General features: G+C 48.6%; 1 protein-coding gene across 4 annotated transcripts in view; it reads right to left on the reverse strand.

Moving 5' to 3' along the window:
• Positions 1-24,754, reverse strand: part of LOC144721236 (uncharacterized) — a 218,190-nt gene that overhangs the window by 34,764 nt on the left and 158,672 nt on the right. For all 4 annotated transcript variants that reach the window (XM_078598690.1, XM_078598691.1, XM_078598688.1 and 1 more), the window contains 4 exons: positions 12,153-12,322; positions 9,789-9,900; positions 2,082-2,199; positions 1,213-1,522 (listed from right to left, as the gene is read on the reverse strand). In XM_078598690.1, coding sequence (XP_078454816.1) covers positions 1,213-1,522; positions 2,082-2,199; positions 9,789-9,900; positions 12,153-12,322 — 710 coding nt within the window. The remainder of the gene's footprint in view (positions 1-1,212; positions 1,523-2,081; positions 2,200-9,788; positions 9,901-12,152; positions 12,323-24,754) is intronic.

Genomic DNA, 24,754 nt, shown 5'->3' on the forward strand with positions numbered 1-24,754 from the left:
GGCCGCATTTACCTCCTCGGTGCTGATGTTTACACACTGCGCCAGGTACTCATTTCAGGCGAAGGCCGACCTAGTGAAAGCCCAGGACCGGTTCAGATAAAATTGTCACCGGTGTTGGCCCTGAGCGGGAATGGAACTCCGGTCGCCAGATATGCAGTGCAGTGCACTGACCACGACACTACGGCTCCCATCAACTACCGCTCACCACACACACACACATCAACCTTCTACAAAGTGCATACAAAACGTTAATGAGCCAAACAGTTCCGCTGTGCACGTCACAAATGAAACAATAACGATCGTGCATGACGCTTCACTGCTGAAATATACACATGGCGCAACAGTGAGCGTCATCAGCACGCCTGTTTCACAGTTTAATTGACGACACCAATTCTCCAATTCATCTGCAGCTCACACTCAGGTTTCCTGCAATTGCTGACCGACCTTTCCCCTCGTCCTTCCCCCGCTGTGCTCGCTTTGCCCTTCTCATTTTCTGTACGTGGCAACGATCCACATCCTTGTCTCCGTGGGTGCGGGTACATTTGCTGACCTCTTCAGCAATAACAAGGGTGGGGGGGGGGCGGCAACGGCTCTAACCTCGCGTTGCGGGGGCCAAGTGATCCATCACGGAGATAAATAATATTTATCGCAGCCACAGACACCTGCATTGCAAACACTGCACCTTTGTGCGCTTGTGTCGTGTGGCTGCACATCACCGAACCCGAGGTGTTCATATGCAGGACGTGATTTTTGCATTTCCCTTTGAGGTTCTATATATATATGCCTGTATAAAAACAGAGGCATAAAATTGCACTTGAATTCGATTGAAAAGCTACCGCGTATAACAAGATTAACAAAAAATAAAAAGGCGCATTTCAATCTTCAGATTTTCAAATGTAATTTCTTCTCCCACACTCTCCAAAGCTGGGCTGAATATCCAGGCGACATACTCCAGTGTCACTGTGCTGAGAGAGTGCACGTTTCACGAGGAGAAGGGTACAAACGTTAAAATCCCAGTTTGGGCTCAACCCAGCCCATCATCCTTCCACGGTTAAGAACGTGGGCATCAATCGCGGCCCATCAACAGTGGTCGCCCCGTGGACAGAATGATCCCCCGACCACGAGAACATTCAATTTCCACCGCTGGCTCAAGGCTGGTAAAACTAACGCGCTGGGGCACGTACACCGGTCCGTCCGCACGCGCCGCTCTACCTTTGTCTGCAGAGACTCGGCCACGCTCTCCGCCTGCCGCAGCTGCAGCTCGAGTTCCACGCCACCGGCCTCCGAGCAGTCCGCGGGCGCCGCTTCCATGCGTGCGGTCTCCCCCGGGGCTCGCCGCGGCCCCTCGGCACCGTCGCCGAGCGAACTCCCCTTCTCGTCGCGTGCGCCGTCAGGGGTGGCGTCCCTGACGGCGGCGGCGGCGGCGGCGGCCGGGCCTGCGCTCCGTCGCGACGCCAGAGAGTCTCGTGAGGCTTGCAGGCCGCTCACCACCTCCTGCAGCTCCTGCTCCTCCACGCGGGCACTGCACAGGGGTTGCGGGAGGCGTCGTCGTCATCATCAGCATCGATGTCATCGTCATCGCCGTCAATGGGTGGGTAGATGGGAAACTGAGTGAGCGAGTTAGCAAGTGAGTGTATAATTGAGTGAGCTAATAGGTGAGTGTTTGGATAATTGAATGAGTGATTTAACATGTGGCTGGATACTTGGAGCAATGTGTGAATGACTTATGGAATGATGAGGAATAGAGTAGCGGTTAGCGCGCTGCACTACGAACCCCACGACCTGAATTCAATTCTCGCTCATGGCCAACACCGGTGATGATCATCTGAACCGGTCCTGGGTCTCCCCTAGGTCAACTCAGCCTCCAATGAGTACCTGGTGCAGTGTATAAACGTCACCACTGGGAAGACAAAGGTGGTCGGGCGTGGTGCTGGCCACCCACCCCCTCGTGCAATGTACCGGCTTTCGTAGGTGCTCAGTGACAACACTTGCTCAGGCTCTAATGGGGGAACTTTGTCCTGAATGAGCGGAGTGACCCGAGTGGTGAGTTAATAGGCGGGCATACAAGTGAGCGACGTCACCTCTGTATCTCCTTGTGCAGGCCGTGCAGCTGCTCCCTCAGGGAATCACGCTCTCGCTGCAGCTCCTCGCACTCTGCCCTCAGTCCGTGGCACTCTCCCTCCAGCCTCTCCACGTGGCCTACGGAGATCCATGGACCACACACAGCACCTATTAAGGCTGCCACAAGGAAGTAGTATTGCCAGCGACACGCCCAGCTGCAGCTGTCTCCCCGGTGCCGGTATTGACATACCACGCCGGGTACTCGTTTGAGGCCGACTCACCAGAGCAATCGCCCATCCGGAAAGTTCAATCATGTCAGCTGTGGCCACGAGCCACACACGCGCACACACAATCTAAGTGCTGCGGTTTATTCTTCACGCACGTTAGAGCAGACAGGCACCCTGATTCAACATCAAGATGTCATGCTGGGCCGAATCCTCCGTCCATATTCATTGTACTTTTGTGTCAAGGCCTGAGGAACTTGACATTTTTCAAGTTGTTTTTCTTTTGCCATTCTGGTGACCCAATTCGCTCTTCCAATTGAGACTCTAATCCTGGCCTCTTGAGTTCTGATCTGGTTAAACAAAATAAAGAGAACGAAATATGCACGGCTTGAGACTTAGTGAGGCTTTACTGGGTAAACAAGCGTAACTACGATGATGATGATGATAATAATGGTCCACTCTCGGCTAAACGGGTCAGTGTCCAGCATGCTCCCCCTCCTGCTTTCTTAAAGACGAACGGGACACGCGCATTTCGCTATGCGTCTAACGCCCCCTTGAAACTCATCATGGGCAACGCGCAAACGGAGATGAAAGAGCGCACTCGCGCTCCCCTGGAAAAACGCTCGCACTTTCAACTTGCCGGTGTGAAAGCACGTACACAGGTCCCCAAAGTGAGCAAATAAGGAGCCTTGTGAAAACACGCAAGCACGTGGAAGAACCCGACATCAAACGGCAAGGAATAACAGCACCCACGTGCGTGCGTGTACGTGTGTGTGTGTGCGTGCGTGCGCACGTACACGCGAGGTGATTTGAAACCGCACACAAGGAGGATTATGAGACCACTAACTCACAGTCGGACAGGGCTGAGGCCAGGTTAAAAAAATATATATAATAACGTCCGTGTATTTCTGTAGGGCTTTGTTTCACGTGAAGCATGCGCACACACACGTACGCACACAGTAATGCTCAATCAAATGCAGTGTATTATATACACAACTTAATAATAATGATGATTTACATGCACAATGATAATAACATAAATGTATATTCCTCTATCAACCTACATGATATCGTCAGCCATGATGAGGGTTTCTAACCATACTTCACCACGCTGGTAAGTGCAGGCTGGTGGATCAACGACTCCCCGACTCTTTCAGATATCAGAGAGCGATGTTATCGACGGCCGGGGTTTGAACTCAGGTGTCTGGATGCATAGCACAGTGTGCTGACCACTGTACCACTGATCCATGCCACAGATCTCAAGACAGCCACAGGCAAATTGATTAACTTGCACTTATTTGCACACACACACATGGTGCTCATTCGACCTTGGAGAATGTTGGGACAAATGCTGTTTGTGAGCACCTATTAAAGTCAACGCAAAACATGCGAGTAGGTTACGTGGCCAATATGCCCGTACTCAACAATCTTTGTCACCCCACTGCTGATGAATATCTGTAAGAGGAACTCATTAAATTCAGGTTGAGTTGACCTCGAAAAGGTCACCCCATGTTCTGATACTAATTGCAACCAGCATTGCGCATGGCAAGGAACGGAGCCAAGGTCACTCGCATTATTGCAGTGCATTGCCGACAAACACTCGCCACAACACGCACATTGCATACCCATACAAAGACCCCCCAAGTAGCCTTTAACAGATCGTTGGGGCCTAGTGCTCTGAGCGAGTACCTATGAAGGCCTATACACACAAGCGGGGGCGAGTGGCCAACACCACGTCCGACCGCCTTCGTCTCCCCCAATGCCGACGTTGACACACCGCACCAGGTACTTATTTAAGGCCGAGTCGATCTAGGCGAGGCCCAGGACCTGTTCAGATACATCGTCACCGATGCTGGCTGTAAGCGGAGCTCGATCTTCGGTGGCTGGATTCGTAGCGCAGTGAGGCTCGCTAACCACCACGCTACATTTCCACCCACACACACCTATGCGCGCGCACACAAACAAACACGCACGCTTCACATACGGTACATACATGCGTTCTGCCATATGCGTTGCATATGGGTGCGATAGGGATCCGTGTATTATTCTTTCCCTGCCGAAATATGATCTGTTTTTGCTCGCCCCAGACGGTGCACGCTGGAAAGGCCGTGGCGGCGCATCTGTGTTGGGAGTCTGTGCTCGAGACCCCAGGGTTTGTGATTTTCGCTCCGCGCAAGCGAAGACGGTCAAACTAACGGGGAAGAAGGCCGGGCTCCCGAGGGCTGAATGAAGAGGTGGTGGTTGTGGGGGCGGGGAGCGTTGGCGCAGAAGTTAGCGCGCTGCGCTACGAACCCAAACCCCGTGACCTGAGTTTGATTTTTTCCCGCTCACGGCTAACATCGGTAACGATTAATGATCTATATGAACCGATCATGGCCCTAGGTTGACTCAGCCTCAAATGAGTACGTGGTGTGGTGAGTAAACATCACCACTGTGAAGACAAAGGCGGATGGGCGGGTACAGTACTGGCCAGGTGCTCGCTAACGCCACTAACAATCTATTAACGGCTACATGGGGAATCTTTGTCTTTGGTGGGGGCGGAGGGGGGCGAGCTCAAGGAAAGGGTTGAGGGTAATGGCCTCCCTCTTCGTGCGCGCGAGCCAGAGGCCCATCGCTGCCGAGGCGGAAGGAGGCACGAGCGTTTGGTTCTGTGGGCGACGCACAGAAGCCGACGGTCGCTTGAGCGTCGAGCACGGGCCGCCTGCGGGGGTTGGCTGCGGTCCGCACGTCGAGGAGCTCCGCTGGCAGGCCCGGCACTGTTTCTGGCGTGCACTAGGCCCAATGCGAGAGCTGGACTGGGATGTCGCCAGCGCTCGGGGGGGTGGAGGGGGGGGTCACCGAGCGACGAGGTGTAAAAACCCAGCAATTTGCTCATTTATAACTCGCGTTTTCTCCATCATCGGTCACGCTGCTCTTTGTGTGGTGACTGTATTGGGGCGCCGCGGTGGCGAGGTGTTAACCACCTCACCCTGGTATACTGGAGGTCGTGGGTTCTATCCCGACCGTGACGCCTGCATGTCTCTCCCCGTAGTCGCGCAGATTTTTCTCCGGGTCCTCCGGTTTTTCCCTCCACATTTAGAAACTTGAGTTTACAGTATTTGTCTGCTATACATTCCACGTGATAAGCCACTTTGTTGAGCCATCATTTGTGGCAAGGTCGCTTCTGAAAAAGAGCTAGAGACCTGAGTGGGCCTTACCTGGTAAAAAATTGTATTTTATTAATGCTGTTACTGGCGATAAATAAAATTGATGATGCTAAAAATCACCAACATGTTCGCTGAGATTCATGTCATGTTCTGCTTTTTCTGCGTGAAAGTGTTTTTGTGTAAAGTACGCCATCGCTTGTTTCTGGACCCGCACGCATTGTTTGGCTGCTGAATCGCTTCTTCAGAGTGTGAGCAGGAAGAAGTCGGTGGCTTGTTGCCATTGAGCCTGCGGAGAACGTCTCCACAGTGCAGGGAGAGAGCAGCTCAACGCAAGCTTCGCGGCCACAAGTGGAACTGGTGTGCTACTACGGCTATTCCGTACCGATGAGTCCGAATCGGAGGCGATACATTTTTCGCAAACCCCGGCTCTCTCGAGTTGCTGGCCATCACCAGGCTGCGGCAGAGACAACGCGCAAGAATGCAACCTCGCGGGTCGGCCAACCGTGCCAACCGCACCTCTGATTAGCACGTTTGGCTGCGTATGGTGCAAAAGAAGTTCAACACGTGCTACGTCCGAGTGGCACCCCGAGACAAGCCCCGTGTCGTCTCTGGAACCAGACGAGGCGAACATCGCTTCTCCGCTCGTCTGGAAATCACTCCCTCCTCCTCCTCCTTACTCACTCACTCACTGTGACACGCAGCAGCGGCGGGCGGCCTTCTGTGGGAATCCTCAAGACCTCTTTCTCTCTCTCTCCAAGTGATTCTCCCACGCCTCTGAGTGTCCTCTTTCTATTCAATTTGTGCGCGTTATCAGCTCGCATGTTCTCCCCTTGGCCACGTGGTATCGTTGTTTTCTCCGGGTCCTCCGGTTTCTACCTCCACGTTCAGAATCAACATGCGTTTAAGATTACTCGGCTGATATAAATGTCACGTGACAAGCCACTTTGTTGAGCTATCATTTGTGATAGTCAGGTCGCTTCTGAAAAATAACTGATAGCTCAGTGGGACTTTCTTGGTAAAGTAAACAAAAAAATAAGTTCTAGTTTATGTATTTATATTTAGTAATTTGCTTGGCTTTCCCATCCTTTGCACTCATTACGTGTTTTTTGTTTGTTGTTGAAACATTTATGACCTGCCCCTACTGGACATCTGTTAAAAAGAGCTTCATAGCTCATCGGATTTCTCCAGGATAAATAACGATTCTGATTCCTGTAATAATGAAGGAATTCATGATGTCATCTTAACGTGCAAAACATGCTGGGATTCCTCCTGATACTTTCTGCCATAATGTTCTGCCTGCATGTTATCATTGACGATGACAGTTCAAGGCAAAGTTACTCCGTCAATCACCGCTGTACCCTACACGTTTTGCCACTGTAGATTTAACAACACACAGACATGTGCAATCCATGCACACCAGCTACTTCCTGCCAATCACCATACAATCCTAATATCGATTTAAAGCTTTCGTGACTGCAGGGATTCATCTTCTTGGTTCTTTCGGTAAAGTCACGTAGAAGGGAAGTAATAAAATAATAAAAATAAAACATAATAAAATAAAATAATTCTCACGACGTTTCGGCTACAACGCAAGCAGCGGCTGCTTGCGTTGTAGCCGAAACGTCGTGAGAATAAAACATAATAAAATAAAATAATTCTCACGACGTTTCGGCTACAACGCAAGCAGCCGCTGCTTGCGTTGTAGCCGAAACGTCGTGAGAATTATTTTATTTTATTATGTTTTATTTTTATTATTTTATTACTTCCCTTCTACGTGACTTTACCGAAAGAACCAAGAAGATGAATCCTAATATCCTTGCAATCTTCACTGCGTTATCCCTCCCCTAGTCTACTCCGGGGTACGGGAGCAGACAACGACAGTGAGTCACGAGCAGCAAATTACAGCACAAACCAGAGCTCGCATTTCAGCAGCATGAGCAAGCTAACCACCCACATGTACACACACGAGCGCGCGTGTGCATGTACACAGCGCTCTGGAAAGAAATCCGTATGGTGCGCATCTGGAGCGGGGCAGGCGGCCGAGAGATGGGCGCGACGTGGGATGATTTTCAAGGCATGAGCCCAAATTAGAAACGGGCTCCTTGTCACACGAGGGCTGGATCCCCCTCTGGGCGGATTGATGAAATAAGAGCCACATTAAAATTCCCCCGACGAAAACCCGAGGCTGAAGTGGGCTCCTGGTTGAGGGTGTGGGGGGGCTAGAGGGGGCTACAGCGAGGAAGGAAAAGGCCCCCTCCCCCCCTCCCGTGTTGTGGAATTTCGCGAACACACCCCAAATTAACAAACAGCCTCATTGTGCGTGGAAGCTGCCTGTTGCTCGCGGGTTGCCCCGGAGACCACGCAAACAACCTCTCCCAGGGTCAAGGAGAGTGCAGGAGCTACCAAAGAGGCGCTGGGGCAGGAAGCTGTGTGTGTGTGCGCGCGAGTACTCATGTGTGCCTGATTGCGCGTATGCATGTGTCTCTGTCTGTGTGTATATGTGTACGTGTGCATCTGCCGGTCATCTCAGGTAGTCAACCCAGGGTCGACGGACCTGAGATGACCGGCAGATGTTCCGTGACCTCCTGCCAGCGAGCGTTCGACGCTTCACGTGGCCTTAGAGCGCACATACCTTGGCACAAGCGCCGTGGTGACGTCACCGCAACTGAGTTGACGAATGGCGGTTGTTGTACTTGTACGTGTGTCGGTGGATATCTGTCGGTCATCTCAGGCAGTTAACCTGCAACGCGTGGGCCTGTCCGATGACCTCCTGCCACAGAGCCTTCGACACTTCGAGTGGCCTCAAAGTGCGCCTAGCCTAGCACAAGTGCTGTGGTGGCGTCACCGCCATTTAGTGGCAAACGGCGGCTGTTGTCGCTGTTATTGTGTCTGTGCGTAGTGTTGACCGCACCTCCTCATGCGGTGTGCCGGCTGTCATACCAACAGCACGTGAACATCAACACATGTATAATGTGCATGTGTGTGTTTGTATACACGTGGTGTTTGTCTGTTTATCCATGCTCTGTGTATACCCTGCTCTCCCACACAAATACCAATGCCCTCTATGACCTCCTGACCTCTGCTGCCAGGTGCTCGCTAAAGTGGCCCCTCGGGATAGAGTCATCTTAATGGGTGACTTTAATTCCTGAGTGGGTCATCATGCTGATGCTTGGTTAGATTAGAATGCATTGGCCAGATAGGTTCACGAATAATGATAGGAGGCTGCTTCATATATGCAACCACCACCATGCTGTTCCATCAACGGCAAATCCACACAACATATTGAGTGCAGGGCGGGTCCAAGCAGGGACATCTGTCGGACCACGGAATGGCGGAACTGTGAATGCAACAACCTTGACACCAGGGCCTACCGTGGAGTTGATCTACCCACTCACAATCAACTTGTCACCTGTAACATGTGCCTGCCGGTCTTCCTCTGTGGGAGTAGACACTATCTAGGGACGGCAATTTAAATCACAATAACCTGGTCTCAGTTGGCTGTTGAAAGATGTGAGCAAGAATGTGATCATTGCTTGCAGCTGGGGTTGGCATCCCCCCCCCCCTCCTATTTCTGTTCAGGGGAATGAATGCCGATCATGCAGCTGCTAAGGATGCACTAGGTATCCAGTCCAGACCTCCCTGGAAACCCTGGCTGATGGCGGTGTTCTGGCCAGCTGAAAGAACGCAACGGATCACCTGTGCTGGCTTGAAATTTCAGGCTGGCCTACCTATAATCCAGATTGGACTGTGTCAGAAATTCACGGATCCCTGAGAGATCTGGACACATTAATGAGCTCATTTGGCAGGCGAGGTTGCATTAGCTGGGTCATGTAACCTGTAGCTCCAGCCATCGCGTGCCAAAGCAGCTTCTAATTGGCTAGAAGGGGCTAAACGAGTTAAGCTCGGTCTAAAGAATGGATGAGCTGATGTGAAACAGAATTCGGAGCCGATGAAACTCGCCAATTACTGGTATCAGTGGCATCAAAAGCAGCCTCTATGGAGGAAGATCAGGTCGCATGTTTCTGGGCAGTTGGAGGAAGTCGCCCCTTCAGCAACAACGGAGGGTGGAACAATGATGCTCACAGCAACGAGCAGAGCGCCAGGCGGCTAAAACGCAGCAAGTTGGCACAGTATGGAGTGCAGTGATTGCATCTGCCAGTCATCACACTCAGTCAACCGAGAACACCCGGGTCCGTCCTGTGACCTCCCGCCAGTGAGCGTAGGAGTACACCAAGCCTGTAAAAAATAGCTTTGGGGACATCATCACTGTCACACAGTAACGAGTGTTGCTTGTTGCTGTTATTGTTGCTGATGTTGTTGCTGATGTTGTTGTTGATGTTGTTGTGTGCCCCCTCACCCCGGAGGCGCGTGGAGTCCGTGAAGCCGTGCTCAGCGCTGCGCGGCCGCTCTGAATCCGACTTGTTCTGCTGCTGGCGGAACAGCTCCGCACGCAGGCGGCCCAGCTCCTCCTGCCAGGCGACACACGAAGACAAAGATCCCCCCCCCCCCCGGGTTGCTTTCACAGACTAGTAATAGGTGTTTAGCCTTTCAACTGGTACAAAAACTGACACCTTTATACAAGGCATCATGTTTGCAATAACCACAACAACACAAGCAGTCAAAATGCAAACAAAAAGAAACAACTCTGATGATGATAATGATATGCACTGTCCTTGAAGTTGATTGGTCCACACCCGAGACAGCTTTTCTTAGAGCCTAGTCTCCATTGGTGTTGGACCAGATGACGCCAAAAGGCGTACAACTCAAAGACAGTGCACTATCAGAGTATTGAGAGCTCGGGGTAAGCATTTACACTATGAGACATCTCCTTTACCAGTGGCAAAATATAGTAGTAGGTTTTTACTCTTTCAACTGGTACAAAAACTGACACCTTTATACAAGGCATCATGTTTGCAATAACCACAACAACACAAGCAGTCAAAATGCAAACAAAAAGAAACAACTCTGATGATGATAATGATATGCACTGTCCTTGAAGTTGATTGGTCCACACCTTGAGACAGCTTTTCTTAGAGCCTAGTATCCATATAATTATTACTATATTTTGCCACTGGTAAAGGAGATGTCTCATAGTGTAAATCTTTCACAGACTGTCGGGGCAAGTGCTGTTAGCGAGCACTTGTGAAGGCCGGCACGGCGCACGACGGCGTGGCGTTGCCACCGCCACGTCCGGCCGTCTTCGTCTCCCCAGTGCCGATGTTTGCACATCGCGCACCACCAGGTATTGATTTTAGGCCAACTTGACTTCGGGGAGGCTCACGCCCTATTCAGATATCCGCCACCGACGTTGGCTGTGAACGGAATGAGAACGGAGGTTGTCGGGTTTCGCGGCGCAGCAAGCTAACCACTCTGCCACCACTCCCACACGTACACACCAAAGACACAAACTGCCACAGAGACGAAGAGACGACATGACATCGCACCCTGCAGGAGAGCTGGCCCCTGCAGTTGGGAGTTTCACACCAGCTTTCTCTCGGATTGATCCACCAACCCTACCTCCAGGTAGGCCACTGGATAACAGGTGTGCGTGTCGTGGCGTGCGAAACTGCCAATGAATTCCCTCGATGCCTTGTGGCCTAAGCATCGGCAAAATCTTATCAATGCATCAATTGACATTTTTGTGCAAGGCTGCAAGGCATTGTTTCATCAGCACATGGGGATTACGACTGAAAGTGATTATCTGATAAATGCATTCAGATAAACAAAACAGATGGAGCGGAGTTGTGGTGGTTAGCGCACGGTGACCATGAGCCGAGCAAGCCGAGCTCCATTACCGGCCAAGGCCAACAGCCGTGGCAAATGATATCCGAATAATTCCTGGGCGACAACCCTGACTGACCAGCATGATGAAGTATGGTCAAACAGCAGTCACGACCGACACCTCTTAGGAATTCCTTCACCCAGGAGCAGACTGATAACACGCTGGAAGATTGTTTTCATACTTTACACAAGAGGTTAACAAGCACAATGGAAACAGGTGAACAATGTTTATAAACATTTTTAAAATACACCAAATCTGAGCGTGTTGTGTAAACTGCGATGTGCATGAACACTAATTCAAGGGCATTAATTATCTTAATCCAGACACGTTACATAAATAGATATTACTGCACATACACAGCACAATTGCGTAACTTTTGTTGAATTTTATACGTGAATAATAACAGCCAATTTTTAAAATATATAAATAGAAGCAGCCTGACAACTTGCTTACCACTAACAAGTAGGATAACTGATGCGGCTCATTAAAATCAAAACGCATTCGCCTAAGTTGATTCATTTCAATTCCAGGGAGATGGAGCGATGAAATCAGCGGAGACGGAGCGAGGAAACCAGCTCAAGAGCTTGGCGCAAAGTCGAACCGTGGCCAACGGCGACGGCTTGGCGAGGCCTTCCTCCGGCATTGTATCGATAATGGCCGTCAAAGCTAATGCCGACAGCGTTTCAACGACAGCGTTTCAATGGAACTAACGGCACCTGTCTTCTTGGTTCTTTCGGTAAAGTCTACGTGACTTTACCGAAAGAACCAAGAAGATGAATCCCTGCAGTCACGAAAGCTTTAAATCGAAATTTAACGGCACCTGCTCGAACGCAAACGAGCGAACTGGAGAGCGAGCGAGCGAGTGCGCGCTCGGCGAGCGGGCAAGCAGGAGCCCCCCGTGCGCGGGGGTGGGCGGGGGCTGGTGGCGGGGCGCCGCACCTGCAGCATGGCGATGTCGTTCTCGCGCTCGGTGGCCGTGTCTTCGAGCACGCGGCGCAGCGTGCGCGCCTGCTCCAGCACCTGCGTGAGCTCGCGCCGCGCCTCCTGCAGCTCGCTCTCCTTCTCGCGCCGCAGCGACTCCAGCTCCTCGCGCAGGGACACCAGCTGGGCTGCACAAAGGCAAAGGATCCCCCCCCCAGTGTGGCCTTAACAAACTGTTTGGGCAAGTGGTGCGAGTGAGCAGCACCTATGAAGGCCGGGCACGGCACACGAAGGGGGGTAAAGGTGGCCAGCACCATGCCCGGCCGCCTTTGTCTGCCTAGTGACAATGTTTGCACACCGACCCCAGGTGCTCATTTGAGGCTGAGTCGACCTAGGGGAGGCACAGAACCGGTTCAATTAATCGTCACTGGTGGCGGCCGTGAGTGGGAATCGAACACGGATTGCCGGGTTCACAGTGCAGTGCGCGAACCACTACACTACCGCTCCCTTGGGCTGCACGCACACACACAGGAAAAGATCCAACACCGCGCTGTATAGCTTTAACAGACCGTTGGGGCAAGTGCTACGAGCGAGCACCTTACACGGTGGAGCGGCGGTGTGGTGATCGCTCTGCCAGGCGGCCATTGTTTCCTCAGTTCTGATGTTACACACACCGTACGAGGAATTAATTTAAGAGCGACTAAGGGAAGACTCAGAACTAGTTCCGATATTTATTTGTCACGAGTGATGTTAGCTGAGGCGGAGATCAAAATCAGATTGTTGTGTCGGTAGTGAAGTGGTGAAGTACGCTAACCACTGCGCCATAATAAACGAGGTTATTGGTTTGGACAATAAGCATTTGTTGCGAGAAAGTCTTGTTTATTACAATACATGGTTTGGAATATCAATCGTATTGGATATTTTTTTGATTCCTTAAAAAATATACCAACTCAAAATGAGGCCATTAATTTATACGTAATTATTTTCTGTTCTAAATGCATTTTAAGGCAGCGAATGAGAAATATTGTATTCATGCAGGTGGGGTCATTTCTCCCACCCTCTAAAAAGAAACCCAGTTTCTGACAGACCTTCTAATTTATGTGTCTTTATGTAATACCTTGACCCAGGAGTAGAATACATTTTAAACGCATCTCCTTATGAATGCACGTGATAGCTGAACAGGGGGATGTAATTGGGAACAACTTGTTTTTGGGAAAAAAATTATTCGAAATTACAACTGTTTTCTCCCATTACCATCACCTACGATAAATCACCATCAAAACCAAGCCCGGCTCACCCACCCACCAGACCTGAGAGCAGCTTCGGCGTGCCCACTCCGTAGTGGCGCAGGTCTGGGGCAACTACCAAGCGCCAATTACGCACGGCACCTGCGCAAACACCGCGAGGGGCTCCCGGCCCTTCGCCCCAGCTCTTGGTGCGCGCAGGAAAAACGGGCAGCCGCCGCCAAGCCCAGCCAGACAACATTTCCTCCCGTCATCATTCGAGGCCAAAGTAACTCTGGGTCTGAGCGGCACACGCCTTTAATCAGGCCACGTAGAAAAAGTGTCCCCCCCCCCCCCCCACTGTCAATGCTCGTCTGCGTTGGCAGCACCGAGCCAGTGGTGGAAGTTACGCATTCCTGTGGTTGGCTTCTGCAATAGAACAACCGCTGCAGCCTTCAACGCAAAGGTGGCGCTTATTGCATCGACCCCCCCCAGAGGTACGGTGGGGCTGAGCCGACTCCGAATCGGGATTTGAGTTTGTAACGTTCAGATTGAGGAGGCGGCCATATGGTTGAGTGATGGCACCGTGGGAATGCTGCGTTTGAATTCAGGCAGTCGCCTGTGATTAAGACGGGTTCTCAAGTGTAGAGAGTTGATGGCCTCAGCCAGGTTGACAAGAGACTGCATAAAAAACCGTCACCTTGAATTTGGTTCTGCGCCTAAGTTGGATAAATTCAATCGATGATAATAAAATATAGTGGCTTGATCCAGCGACAAATATGACTCTCTGTAGCATGGTGGGTGGGAAAGTCACTTCAAGGGGCCTTATAAGTAGTCTGATGGGATCCACTTTTGTCCACTATCTTGTAACATTCAGGGTTGCACTGCTCTGTTGGAGACCCGAATGGACATTTCACGTGATTACACCGAAAGCGCAATCACGATAAAATTGCAGGAAAATTTAAAAAAAAACGTAAAAGTGTTAATTTTCAGATGTCGAGTTGAACTTCCGAAGCGCACCCCTGCCTGGCGACACGATGAAGCGTCAATGGAAATAAATACGTTCTCATCTTGTTCCCATTCACCTAGATATCAGCTGTGGGAAAGACAACGCTCCAAAATGAAATGAATTTGCTTATCGCAGCAGCAGCAGCATGCAAGTGGCTCACCGACATTCACGCCCTGATTGTCAATGAGACCACGCATGACCCATTTACAGGGGCTACGATTACTTACCTAAGATCCATTGGCATACTCTCTGAGATGCACACACGTGTGCAATACATCTAAGCCTGCTCACGATTTACATTGCATTGCGAATCAAAATGTATGCACCGTAACGTTCGCTCGACGATGCATGCACAAAATTCGCAGCGATGCCACACTTAAACTAGCATTGGCCAGTGCTCATCACCAATGGCGAGTCCCAGGAAAAGCGGTACAAATTCACATTCCTATCACAGGGATTATTTCTTCATTAACTTATTCACCTTTGAATTCCCACCAAGACAATAAGCCTCGCCAGTTGGTACGCATTTGACCGACCCGGAGAGGTAATGATTATGATTAGCTAGCAGGACTGAACCGACATTTTTTAAGTTGAGACTTAGAATGAGAACAGAGCTCCAATAAGCACTCTGCACACCTGCATATAAAATGTGCATCACTGGCTCAGGACCAGTTGTAAATGGATAATGATTCTACATTAATCACCTGACTTTTTTAATCATGACGCCCCTGTTTCATTTTTAATGCTAAAGAAATATTCCCAATAGTAGACCAGTCTGCCTATAAAAACCCAAAAAACCTTTTAAGAAAAAATCTGACTTTTGTAAAAGTGACATGTCATTTCCATTAATGTTTTTTTATGACTGCTGAGAGCGTGCAGAAATGCAATACATTCAATAAAAAGCTTATAAAGTTAAAGAGAAAAAGAAATGAGAAATCAATGAATAAATGTACTACCTATTAGAACGAACCAGAGAAGAGGCCAAGAAACACAAGCGCTAACCATGGGCCACAATTAAAATGTCTCAACTCCAACATGTTGGCTGGTGGCCTGACTGGCACTTCGTAGCACTCGGCACAAAAAAACACATGTCCTCACTACGCTGGCATGCATTGCCTTGACTTTAGAGGCTTCTCCGTAGAGTTCGGCACTAGCACTTTGTATTCAAGTCAAAGTTAATTTATTAGGTATAGCCCTGTGAGCCATTCGGCTCTTGAATCGGGTGCAACCGCAACAAACAAAAAACATGAACAAAAAACATCTTAAAGTGAATATGTGACTAAGTGCAAACAGAAAATCCAACAAAAGACAGAAAAATATTGCAGAAAAAACACCGTACACCAACGCTGTGTGCAAAAATCCCAGTGGGATGCAAGTCAAACAACAACAACCACAAGACAACTTAGATTAAGGCCATCAGTCTAACTCTGTACTACAACAAACAAACATGGATAAACCAATACACTTTTCGAAATCACCAAAATAAAGCCATGAAAGCAATGAAAAAGCAATCATAGGAACTGTGACTATATACTGTGTATCAATAGGTCAGTGTTAATGTGTCATTTTATTCAGGAACTATGTGTTATCTTGGTGTGGTCTGGGACTGCTGTGTTGTTGTTGTTGCCGCTGCCTTGCCCGAACTTGATCAATAGGAATCATATAATTAACGCATTGATTATTTATTTGTATTTAGTGACTTGCTTACCATTTCATGTATTTTGCACTCCCTATCGTTTTTTGTATCGTTTGCTGCTGTGACTTGCTGACCGGCCCATACTGCACATCCGTGGAAAAAAAGCTTCATAGCTCATCGGATTCCTACAGTCTAAATAAAGATTCTGATCCTAAATCTTTGAGCCACACGTTGGACACCGCAACTGAAGATAGAATAATATCACCCACATTATCAGCAATCACCCTTCGTCGGTAATGTAGATCAGTCGCTCTGTGGATGAAGGCGCTTGACTTGCAATTGGAAAGTGCTGGACATTTTGCTGCTATAAATGTCTAAACGATAAGCCACTGAGCTATAATTTGTGGCCAGGTCACTTTAAAAAAAAAGAATAAGTTAATATCTCAGTGGGCTTTGTCTGGTAGGATAGGGATGGTTTCGTTTTATTTGTATGTTTTTAGATTGTTTATTTACCTTTATTGTACTTTGCACTCCTATCGTGTTTTTGTATCGTTTGTTGTTGTAACGTTCTCACCCCGTGCTCCTACTGGACATCAGATTTTTTTTTTCTCCAGGACAAATACAGATTCTGATTGTGAAAGTACGAGCATAAATCGTGGTTTTGGATCAGTTCGACGTGAGAATCACTTTGTGCGAAAGTGAACAGTGGTCATCCCATGGTAGAACTGGCCTCAATCAAGTCAATGTGGAATTGATGTCACTGGCTCATGGTCACTCGTGTTTTGCACACTTAAAAGGCCCCACACAACGCCCCCTCCCAGTCCCGAATCATCCCACAAAAAGCCATCTCCGAAAAAACGTTCCCAAAAACTTTTCAATCGCGAAGCTCATTCCTGACTACTTCCTTTCCGCCTCTAACCTCACCGCCTCCGTGCCTCAGCTGACCATGACCCACAGATGTGGAATTCAAGTAATGGAGACGGTGTGGACGGTTGTGGGAGGTTGGGGGGCGTCACGTGACCCCTAGCGTTCTCAGCATCTCTGCCCTGCTTACGGATCAACGGAGACAGCGCGGACCCTCGTTCGACGCACGGCACGCCCCGGCCCTCAAGTGCACCCCAGCCCAGCTGCCTGCGAGGACCGGCCGAGGCGGCCCACGGTTTCCAAGAAGTGTCAGAGCGGTTTTCGGTGATTTTTTAATTAAAATCAGCGCAGTTTGCGAACAATTTGAAATTCCTAAAAACTTGAAGAAAAAAAAATTGACTCCCCTGATGAAACCTGAAAACCTTTGGGGATGAAATCCAAGAAGCGTGCAAATGAAACATAGAGAGAGAGAGGGCGAAAAAAAAAACAGCGTTTTCATGTTACGAGACGTTAGGACCAGTAAAATGTTTTCGGTATGTTCTTTTAAAATGCGAGTAAATCACAGAGGCTGGAGTGACCAACACAGCGACACTAGAGAAATGTATACATTTGCCAGACTGCTACGGCTTGTCTAAGTTGAGGCCAAGTTTGGCTCTAATGAAAAGCATGAGCATACGCGAAAACAACACCAAGGTGAACTGTACTGGTGGGTTGTTTTTTTATTCAGCACTGCTAAAGAAACATGGTACTAATGCAAGAGAGCATGCAGGTCTGACGGTCACGACTCGCACCGCGGCAAACTGGGTCGAACTAGGAACGCGATTTGTGGCATCGCAGACCAAAAATGTTTAAATCGCTTTCGTAAATTTGGGTGAAATTGAGAAAGCGATATTAATCATTATAAATCCCCCCGTAGTTTTCCCTAACATCGAGCTGCGAGTCCACAATTATTGTCAAGCCAACCTTTTTAGGAAGAAACCAAACACCAACATCCGACGACACATCACAGCACCAAGTGACTGCATTATTGGCTTCTAGAGGCTAAATATTAGCATTGTGGGAGAGGTTAAGGCACAGAACTCCGTGTATGACGTATCTCTCATTAATAACATGCATTCCCAACAAAGCTTACTAAACAGTAACCCTGCAACATGCAATTCCCCTTTCACTGAAAATCTGGCAGATCAACTGGAAGGTTGAAATTTTGCCGATCACGACCAATACCGATGCCAATTATTTACCCACGAAAGTCTAAAAACAATTTTTCAGCAATGTCCTACATTGGGGTGGTTGGCCAATTACCATTGGCAAGTGTTTGACTTCAAACGGGAGTAAACCAAAGTGCCAGGAGAAAACACGCATACACAGGGCGTGACGCTCACCTCTCCCATTCCCTGGCCACCTCACAATGCCATGCCTGCAGTACCCACAGCGTCCTGGCGTTCACCCATCCAAGCACTAACCAGGCTCAAACCTGCTGAGCCTCTGAGATATGACAAGATCAGGCACATTAAAGGGGGTTTGATTGCACGCAATCAGCAGGTGAGGTTTGCTAATACTGAATCCTAACTTCTACCCCAGGGAGAGTGGAAGAGTCAGCTGATACAACATTAGGGAGTAACAGCATCTGAGATGCAGCTCTGCAAAATCCGCTTCGGTTTTGTGGGCCTTTCTCAAACAGGAACGGTTGTGACCGCTTTGCAAACGTTCCGAATCGATGATTTGTCTCATGACATGTTGCCAAGAGCACAAATCGGCACAAGATTAGTGGAAGATGACCAATCAAATGCAAAAAGGAAATGGCGCATTTGTTCGAGGTGGCACTCGTTATAAATATAGAGCTACACTGTTGGTGGGCAACCAGGATGACAGCTGCATTTCTTACGCGCAACGTTGCAGCAAGTGTCAAGCGTTGCGAAGCGAACGGTTGATTAAGAGCAGCAGAGATCTACTGCAAGGAAAAGGTTGCTCGCCTTTATACAAAAGTAAAACGCCACCTCTGTTTAAAAACTGCCCCTGTGTTTTGCTCACAACGAATAGTGCTGACGGAGCAGAGAACAGTGCCCCACAAAGGACTATCCCTGGACCCGCCGCTTCCACCGTCCAGAGGAGAGGAGCTCATTATTCACCCCGTGACGGACCGGTGGCATCCCGAGAGGCAAAGTTTTTTTTATATAAACAACCAAACAAGAAAAGGGTCAGCATCGTCACAGGGAGTCGAGAGAGAGACGGGCGAGGTGGGAGTGGGCGAGGGAGAGCAGAGGCTGAAGGGGTTCGGGGAGTAAGAGAAGTGGTGCCTTTGGAACATGCGGCTTTAATCAGCAAGAAAAATTATTCTGGCTTCCAAAAAAACTCACCCATCATCACTTATTCTGTGCTGTAATATAAACAATGGATGTCACATATATGCTCAACTACATAACAACAAAAGCATTGTTAATTTTTCTTAAGAAAACAGCAGACACGTTTCTATTTGGATGCCAAACAAAGAAGATTATCAAAATGATGCTACCAACTGTGTAAATATGTTTGTATACGTATGTTGTTGAACTTCTTTCGCACCGTACGCGGTCGACTGTGCTAATTAGAGATGCGGATGTGCGAGTATTCTGTGGATGTGTGTACACAGTGGCGGCGGAGTGTTTAGCAAACTGTCCTGCAATCCCAGAAGCTTGGGCTTGACTCCAGGTCACGCGTAATAAAACCAGTGGCAATTGGTGTCTAACCTGTCCCTGGGTTTACACTGCTATACTTGGCCTAGAATATGAAAAAGAACCATCAGGAGTAACAAAATAAAGGTGGCTGGGAATTGTGCTGGCCACACCATCCATCCACTCATCCATATGCTGCATAGAGGCAACGAAGATAAAAATAGAATTGATCAAGCTTTCAGCCACATTCATCAGGAATCAAACTAAGTGCCCATACTCTTAGGTGTTTTCGGTAAAGTCACGTAGGTAAAAAAAAATAATTAAAAATTAATAAAAGTAATAATGGAAATAAAATATTATTAATAAAAGTAATAATGGAAATAAAATAAAATAATTATTTTATTTTATTTCCATTATCACTTTTATTAACTTTTAATTTTATTTTTTTACCTACGTGACTTTACCGAAAAAACCTACGAGTATGATGTATTCAACCATTGACCTTGATTACAATCAATACCGAATTAAAAACACCAAGTGAAACCGTTATCCTCAAACTAAGTGCCTTCTGAGCAAATTCATCTCCAAACTAAACTCCACCCCATCCTGTCCATCATATTTAACTCTCCGCCAGCATGACCTGTGATGCATCCAAGCGAATGATAATTGGCTGCAATGTCAAACGTTTGCTTTTTGTTCTCAGTGACAGTAAAAACTAAAAGCTGCTTTGTAATTCTGATCGTAGTGTTTTATGCAGCATTCAAAATGTACAAAACGGGAGACAAGCCAAGCAAACACAAGTAAGACGTGCCGTCTTCAATCGAGCACGCTGCGTGCTACTGCCAGGATTCAATTCACCAGGTTCTGTACACGAGACTAATAAAAATTCGCACAAGTGACTTAGCACCCTCAAGCATGTACTTAAATCACAGGACACTCTGACCCATGAGACCGCGATGACACATACACAATAGGCTCCCAGCCACCCTGGCACAGTCAGCGATCATGCAGAGGCAACGCCAATTTAACAACTTTACAACTTAGCCCGGAGGTCAACGTGACAATTCTTTCCGATCAAGATTTAGCAAACGGTACTCGGCATCCCTGCACTTCTTCGACGGTTTGGCTAATCATTCTGCGTTAATGATGTGCCTCTTAAATACATTACGATACAAATAATAGCATACGAAGTATTGTGTATATATAACATGAACATAACTGTGCAGTGCCAAGCCTTGAAGGCATCACTAGGATAGCACCCAGGGCCTTCTCCATTCCTTTTGCCTCCCTTAGGGCCTGCCCTCTAACCCCGAGCTTGACGTTTGACCTGCTGCTGTTATTAATCCGGATTACTGCCAGTGGCGCGGATCAAGCCCTAACTAAAATCTCTCATCTAGTGTGGATTTGAATCGATTCCCATCGATGGTGACATTTTAATTAAGTGGAGATATATTTTCTAGGGTGAGATACGCTATCAATTCCGGATAGGTTCAAACTCCGAATCCGTTCCACATAAACCTCAACTAAACTATTTGTATTGTAGCAAGTAAGGCCCACCGAGCTATATAGCTCTTTTTCAGAATCCACCTGGCCACAAATGATAGCCCAATGAAGTTGCTTATCCCGTTGAAATGAAGAAAAGCCAAATAATCTAAACGCATGTTCATGTTTCTAAATTGGAGAGAGAAAAATCGGAGGACCCGGAGAAAAATCCACGCGACCACAGGGAGAACATTCAAACTCAAAATATACTGGCGTCAGGGTTGGGGTCGTACCCACGACCTCCTGTATACCAGGTGAGGTAGGTAACATCTTACCACCACGGTGCCCATATTAATACCAGAAATCACGACGAGAGTTGTGATTCCGATTTCGAGGGCAATCGTGGCGTGGGAACCCCCCCCACCCCAGTTCCCTGTCCCGCGCGCCCTTCCCCTCCACACAACACAGTAGCTACGAGGCCACAACGGGAGCACACGCGCGAGCTGATCTGCCAGGGCCCTACACCCCACTCCGCCTTGCCCCTGCCTGACTGGCAACACACAGGGGCGTCACGGGTGAGACGGCAAAAGGCTTCATTACGGTAATTTAAAACCACCTACGCGCAACACAACTAGCAATGCCCAGCACTAAGTAGGCAACGCCAACGGACGCAAGCTCACGGCAACATTGCCTCTCGCTCAGCAACCAAACCGCTCGACACGACCAAAAGTAATCCGACGGGGTTCCTCACCGGTCACACGAACCGACAATCACTAATTCTAGATTTGAAGCTTTCGTGACTGCAAGGATTCATATTCTGAGGTTTTTTTGGTAAAGTCACGTAGGTAAAAAAATTAAATTAATAAAAGTAAAATAAAAATAAAAATCACGACGTTTCGGAGGCAACACAAGCTTCCGAAGACGGAAGCTTGTGTTGCCTCCGAAACGTCGTGATTTTTATTTTATTTTAATTTTACTTTTATTAATTTTAATTTTTTACCTACGTGACTTTACCGAAAAAACCTAAGAATACGACAATCACTAACCCAACGCTGACTATCTTCTTGGTTCTTTCGGTAAAGTCACGTAGAATGGAAATAATAAAATAATAAAACATAATAAAATAATTCTCACGACGTTTCGGCCACAACGCAAGCAGCTGTCCTCAGGTGGAGAACAGGTCTGTCTCCGGCCGAAACGTCGTGAGAATTATTTTATTATTTTATTATTTCCATTCTATGTGACTTTACCGAAAGAACCAAGAAGATGAATCCCTGCAGTCACGAAAGCTTTAAATCGAAACCCAACGCTGACTAGTTCACCTCGCCCAAACCGACCTCGCAGCCAGTTAGCACGACTCCTCCACCCAACAACCCCTCCCCCCCCTTGATGCTCGTACACCCCCAACCCATCCGTGTCCCTTGCCAGGTCCTGCCCCATTCCTACACCCCCCCCCCTGCCCCTGTGGGGTCTTGGTGTGGGGGGCCGTTTGGGTCGTGGCATCACAAACGTGAATATAATTCCCCTACTTCAGCAAATAGTCGTTACGAAAAAATAAATAGGCAACGAGGTGCTTGTTAATCAGCGAGGGGCAGTCGTGTTTTTTTCTAGAATTGTGCAGTGCGCCGCTCAAACTACATTAATAAGCTCCAGGTTTGTTTGTTTGTTTGGTGGCGGCTGCTGCTGCTGCTGCTGCTGCTCCAGTCTGGGACTTCATGTCGCTCTGTGGCATCGCTTTAACAGGCTACACACCGTGCTGATCACAATCATCATGATCATAATCAACAGCCATGAACAAACCACCGCTGGATGAATGCCTCCCCGGTGCCATCGCCATCCCTCAAAGTCGTGCCATTACATGAACCCCTCTTGCTGCTCACAAACACACGAGCTGATCTCTCATCGTCGCACCTTGACCGCGATTTGTTACTGACGTTCGGGGTGAGGCCCAGGTGCGTGATTCCGGCGAGTTGCCCTGTAAGGTGAGTACCTTCGCCAACCCACACTGACCGGCGTGGAGAAGTATGGTCGAAACAACACCCCTCCATAATAAACGGAGCCAAAGGCACGGCCCTCAATCCCCCAGCAACCTGGTTCCACGAGCCTTGGCATTGGCGAGATAGGTGGCGGAGCAACTCTTAAGGACAACCGATATGCAAGCACTGCGTACAAACAGGATGGGCCTTCTGGAAGAGATTCACACGAAGTTGAAACGATTCCAAAGATGCTTTGTTTGAAAAACATTAATCTCTACAGAAGCCCATAGGACAACACAGGAAGCGTTATTTCATTCAGTGACGAACCAAACAACTACCCTGCCCTTTAATTCTAACAGCATATGCCACAAGTATGAACGCCACTGTGCTGCGTGTCAGAACGGCTTGACAGTGGCGGCCTGTGGACACTCATCTCACAGCTTGGCTGTCACGTCCATGAAAACTTCGACGCTTTTTTTCACATTTCAAGGAAAACACATGCCACGTGCGAGCTCGCGCCCTCGGGGACCCGGCGGTTTGCCTAAGACGCAGACGGCGACGTTAAAGCGGGTGCCAGGTTTGGTGAAATTGCTGGGCTGTTCTGCAATCCCCTAACAGGATTTACATTGGTGGTCGTTCCTCTCATATGAGAACATTGCTGCTAATGTTGTTACAGGCTTGCCTCTGGGTGGTCGCAGCACGAGGCACTGAGCGCTAATGTACAACGATTCCCAATTCAGCTGCATCTTTGTTGAAGAACTGAAAACAAGACAATGTGTCAGTGCAGGGTGACTGTCTGTGTGTCAGTGACTGTCCGTGTCGTGGTGACGTCACCGCCACTTAGTGGCGAATGGCGGTTGTTGTTGTTGTGTCCGTGTGTTATAGTGCCTATATGTGTACTATATTCTTAGGTTTTTTCGGTAAAGTCACGTAGGTAACTTTACCGAAAAAACCTAAGAATATGAATCCTTGCAGTCACGAAAGCTTCAAATCTAGAATATATGTGTACTCTTTGGTTCTCTCGGTAAAGTCACGTAGGTATAAAATAAAATAAATCACGACGTTTCGATCGCAACACAAGCGGTCGTCCTCAGGCGGGAAAAATATAATCCAGCAGTGGAACTGCTGAACTAGCGAGAGAGCTGTTACAATGAGGTTATATATGTGGCGAAGGGCAAGCAAGCGGGGTCTGAGCTGGAAAGGAATTCCACCCCCGGACGCAAGCACCTCAGTTGTGTTAATGGGGGAGATTAGGGAGAGAGGGATTGGGGAGGGAGATTAGCATGAATGAGCTTCCGTCACCGCATAAGCGTATCATGCCCGCATATGCGCACAACAGCAGTGTGAATGAGAGAATAGCATCATGAGAGTGCAATCCAAAGAGTATGGATTCCTGCAGTCACGAAAGCTTCAAATCAAGCCTATATGTGTGTTAGGAGGACAATGTATGTGTGTGTGTTAGGGTGAGTGTCTGTATTATGGTGATCATATGTCTGTGTGTGTCACGGTGACTGTGTCTGTGTGTTATGGCAATTGTCTGTCTCTGTGCCAGGGTATTAATGTTTGTGCGTGCCAGGGTGAAAGTGTGTCTGTGTCTCGCTCACTGTGTCCGTGTATCAGGGTGACTGTGTCCGTGTATCAGGGTGACTGTGTGTCTGCAATTGCTGTGTGTCTATATGCCAGTGCAGGTATGCGACCGTGTAAGGGGCGATTGTCTGCGTGGCAGGGTGACGAGAGGTCTGTGTGTTTAGGTGACTGTCCATGTATGTGTGGGTAATT

The sequence above is a fragment of the Lampetra planeri genome, chromosome 11 (assembly GCF_965212315.1).
Source record: "Lampetra planeri chromosome 11, kcLamPlan1.2.h2, whole genome shotgun sequence".
NCBI lineage: Eukaryota > Metazoa > Chordata > Hyperoartia > Petromyzontiformes > Petromyzontidae > Lampetra > Lampetra planeri.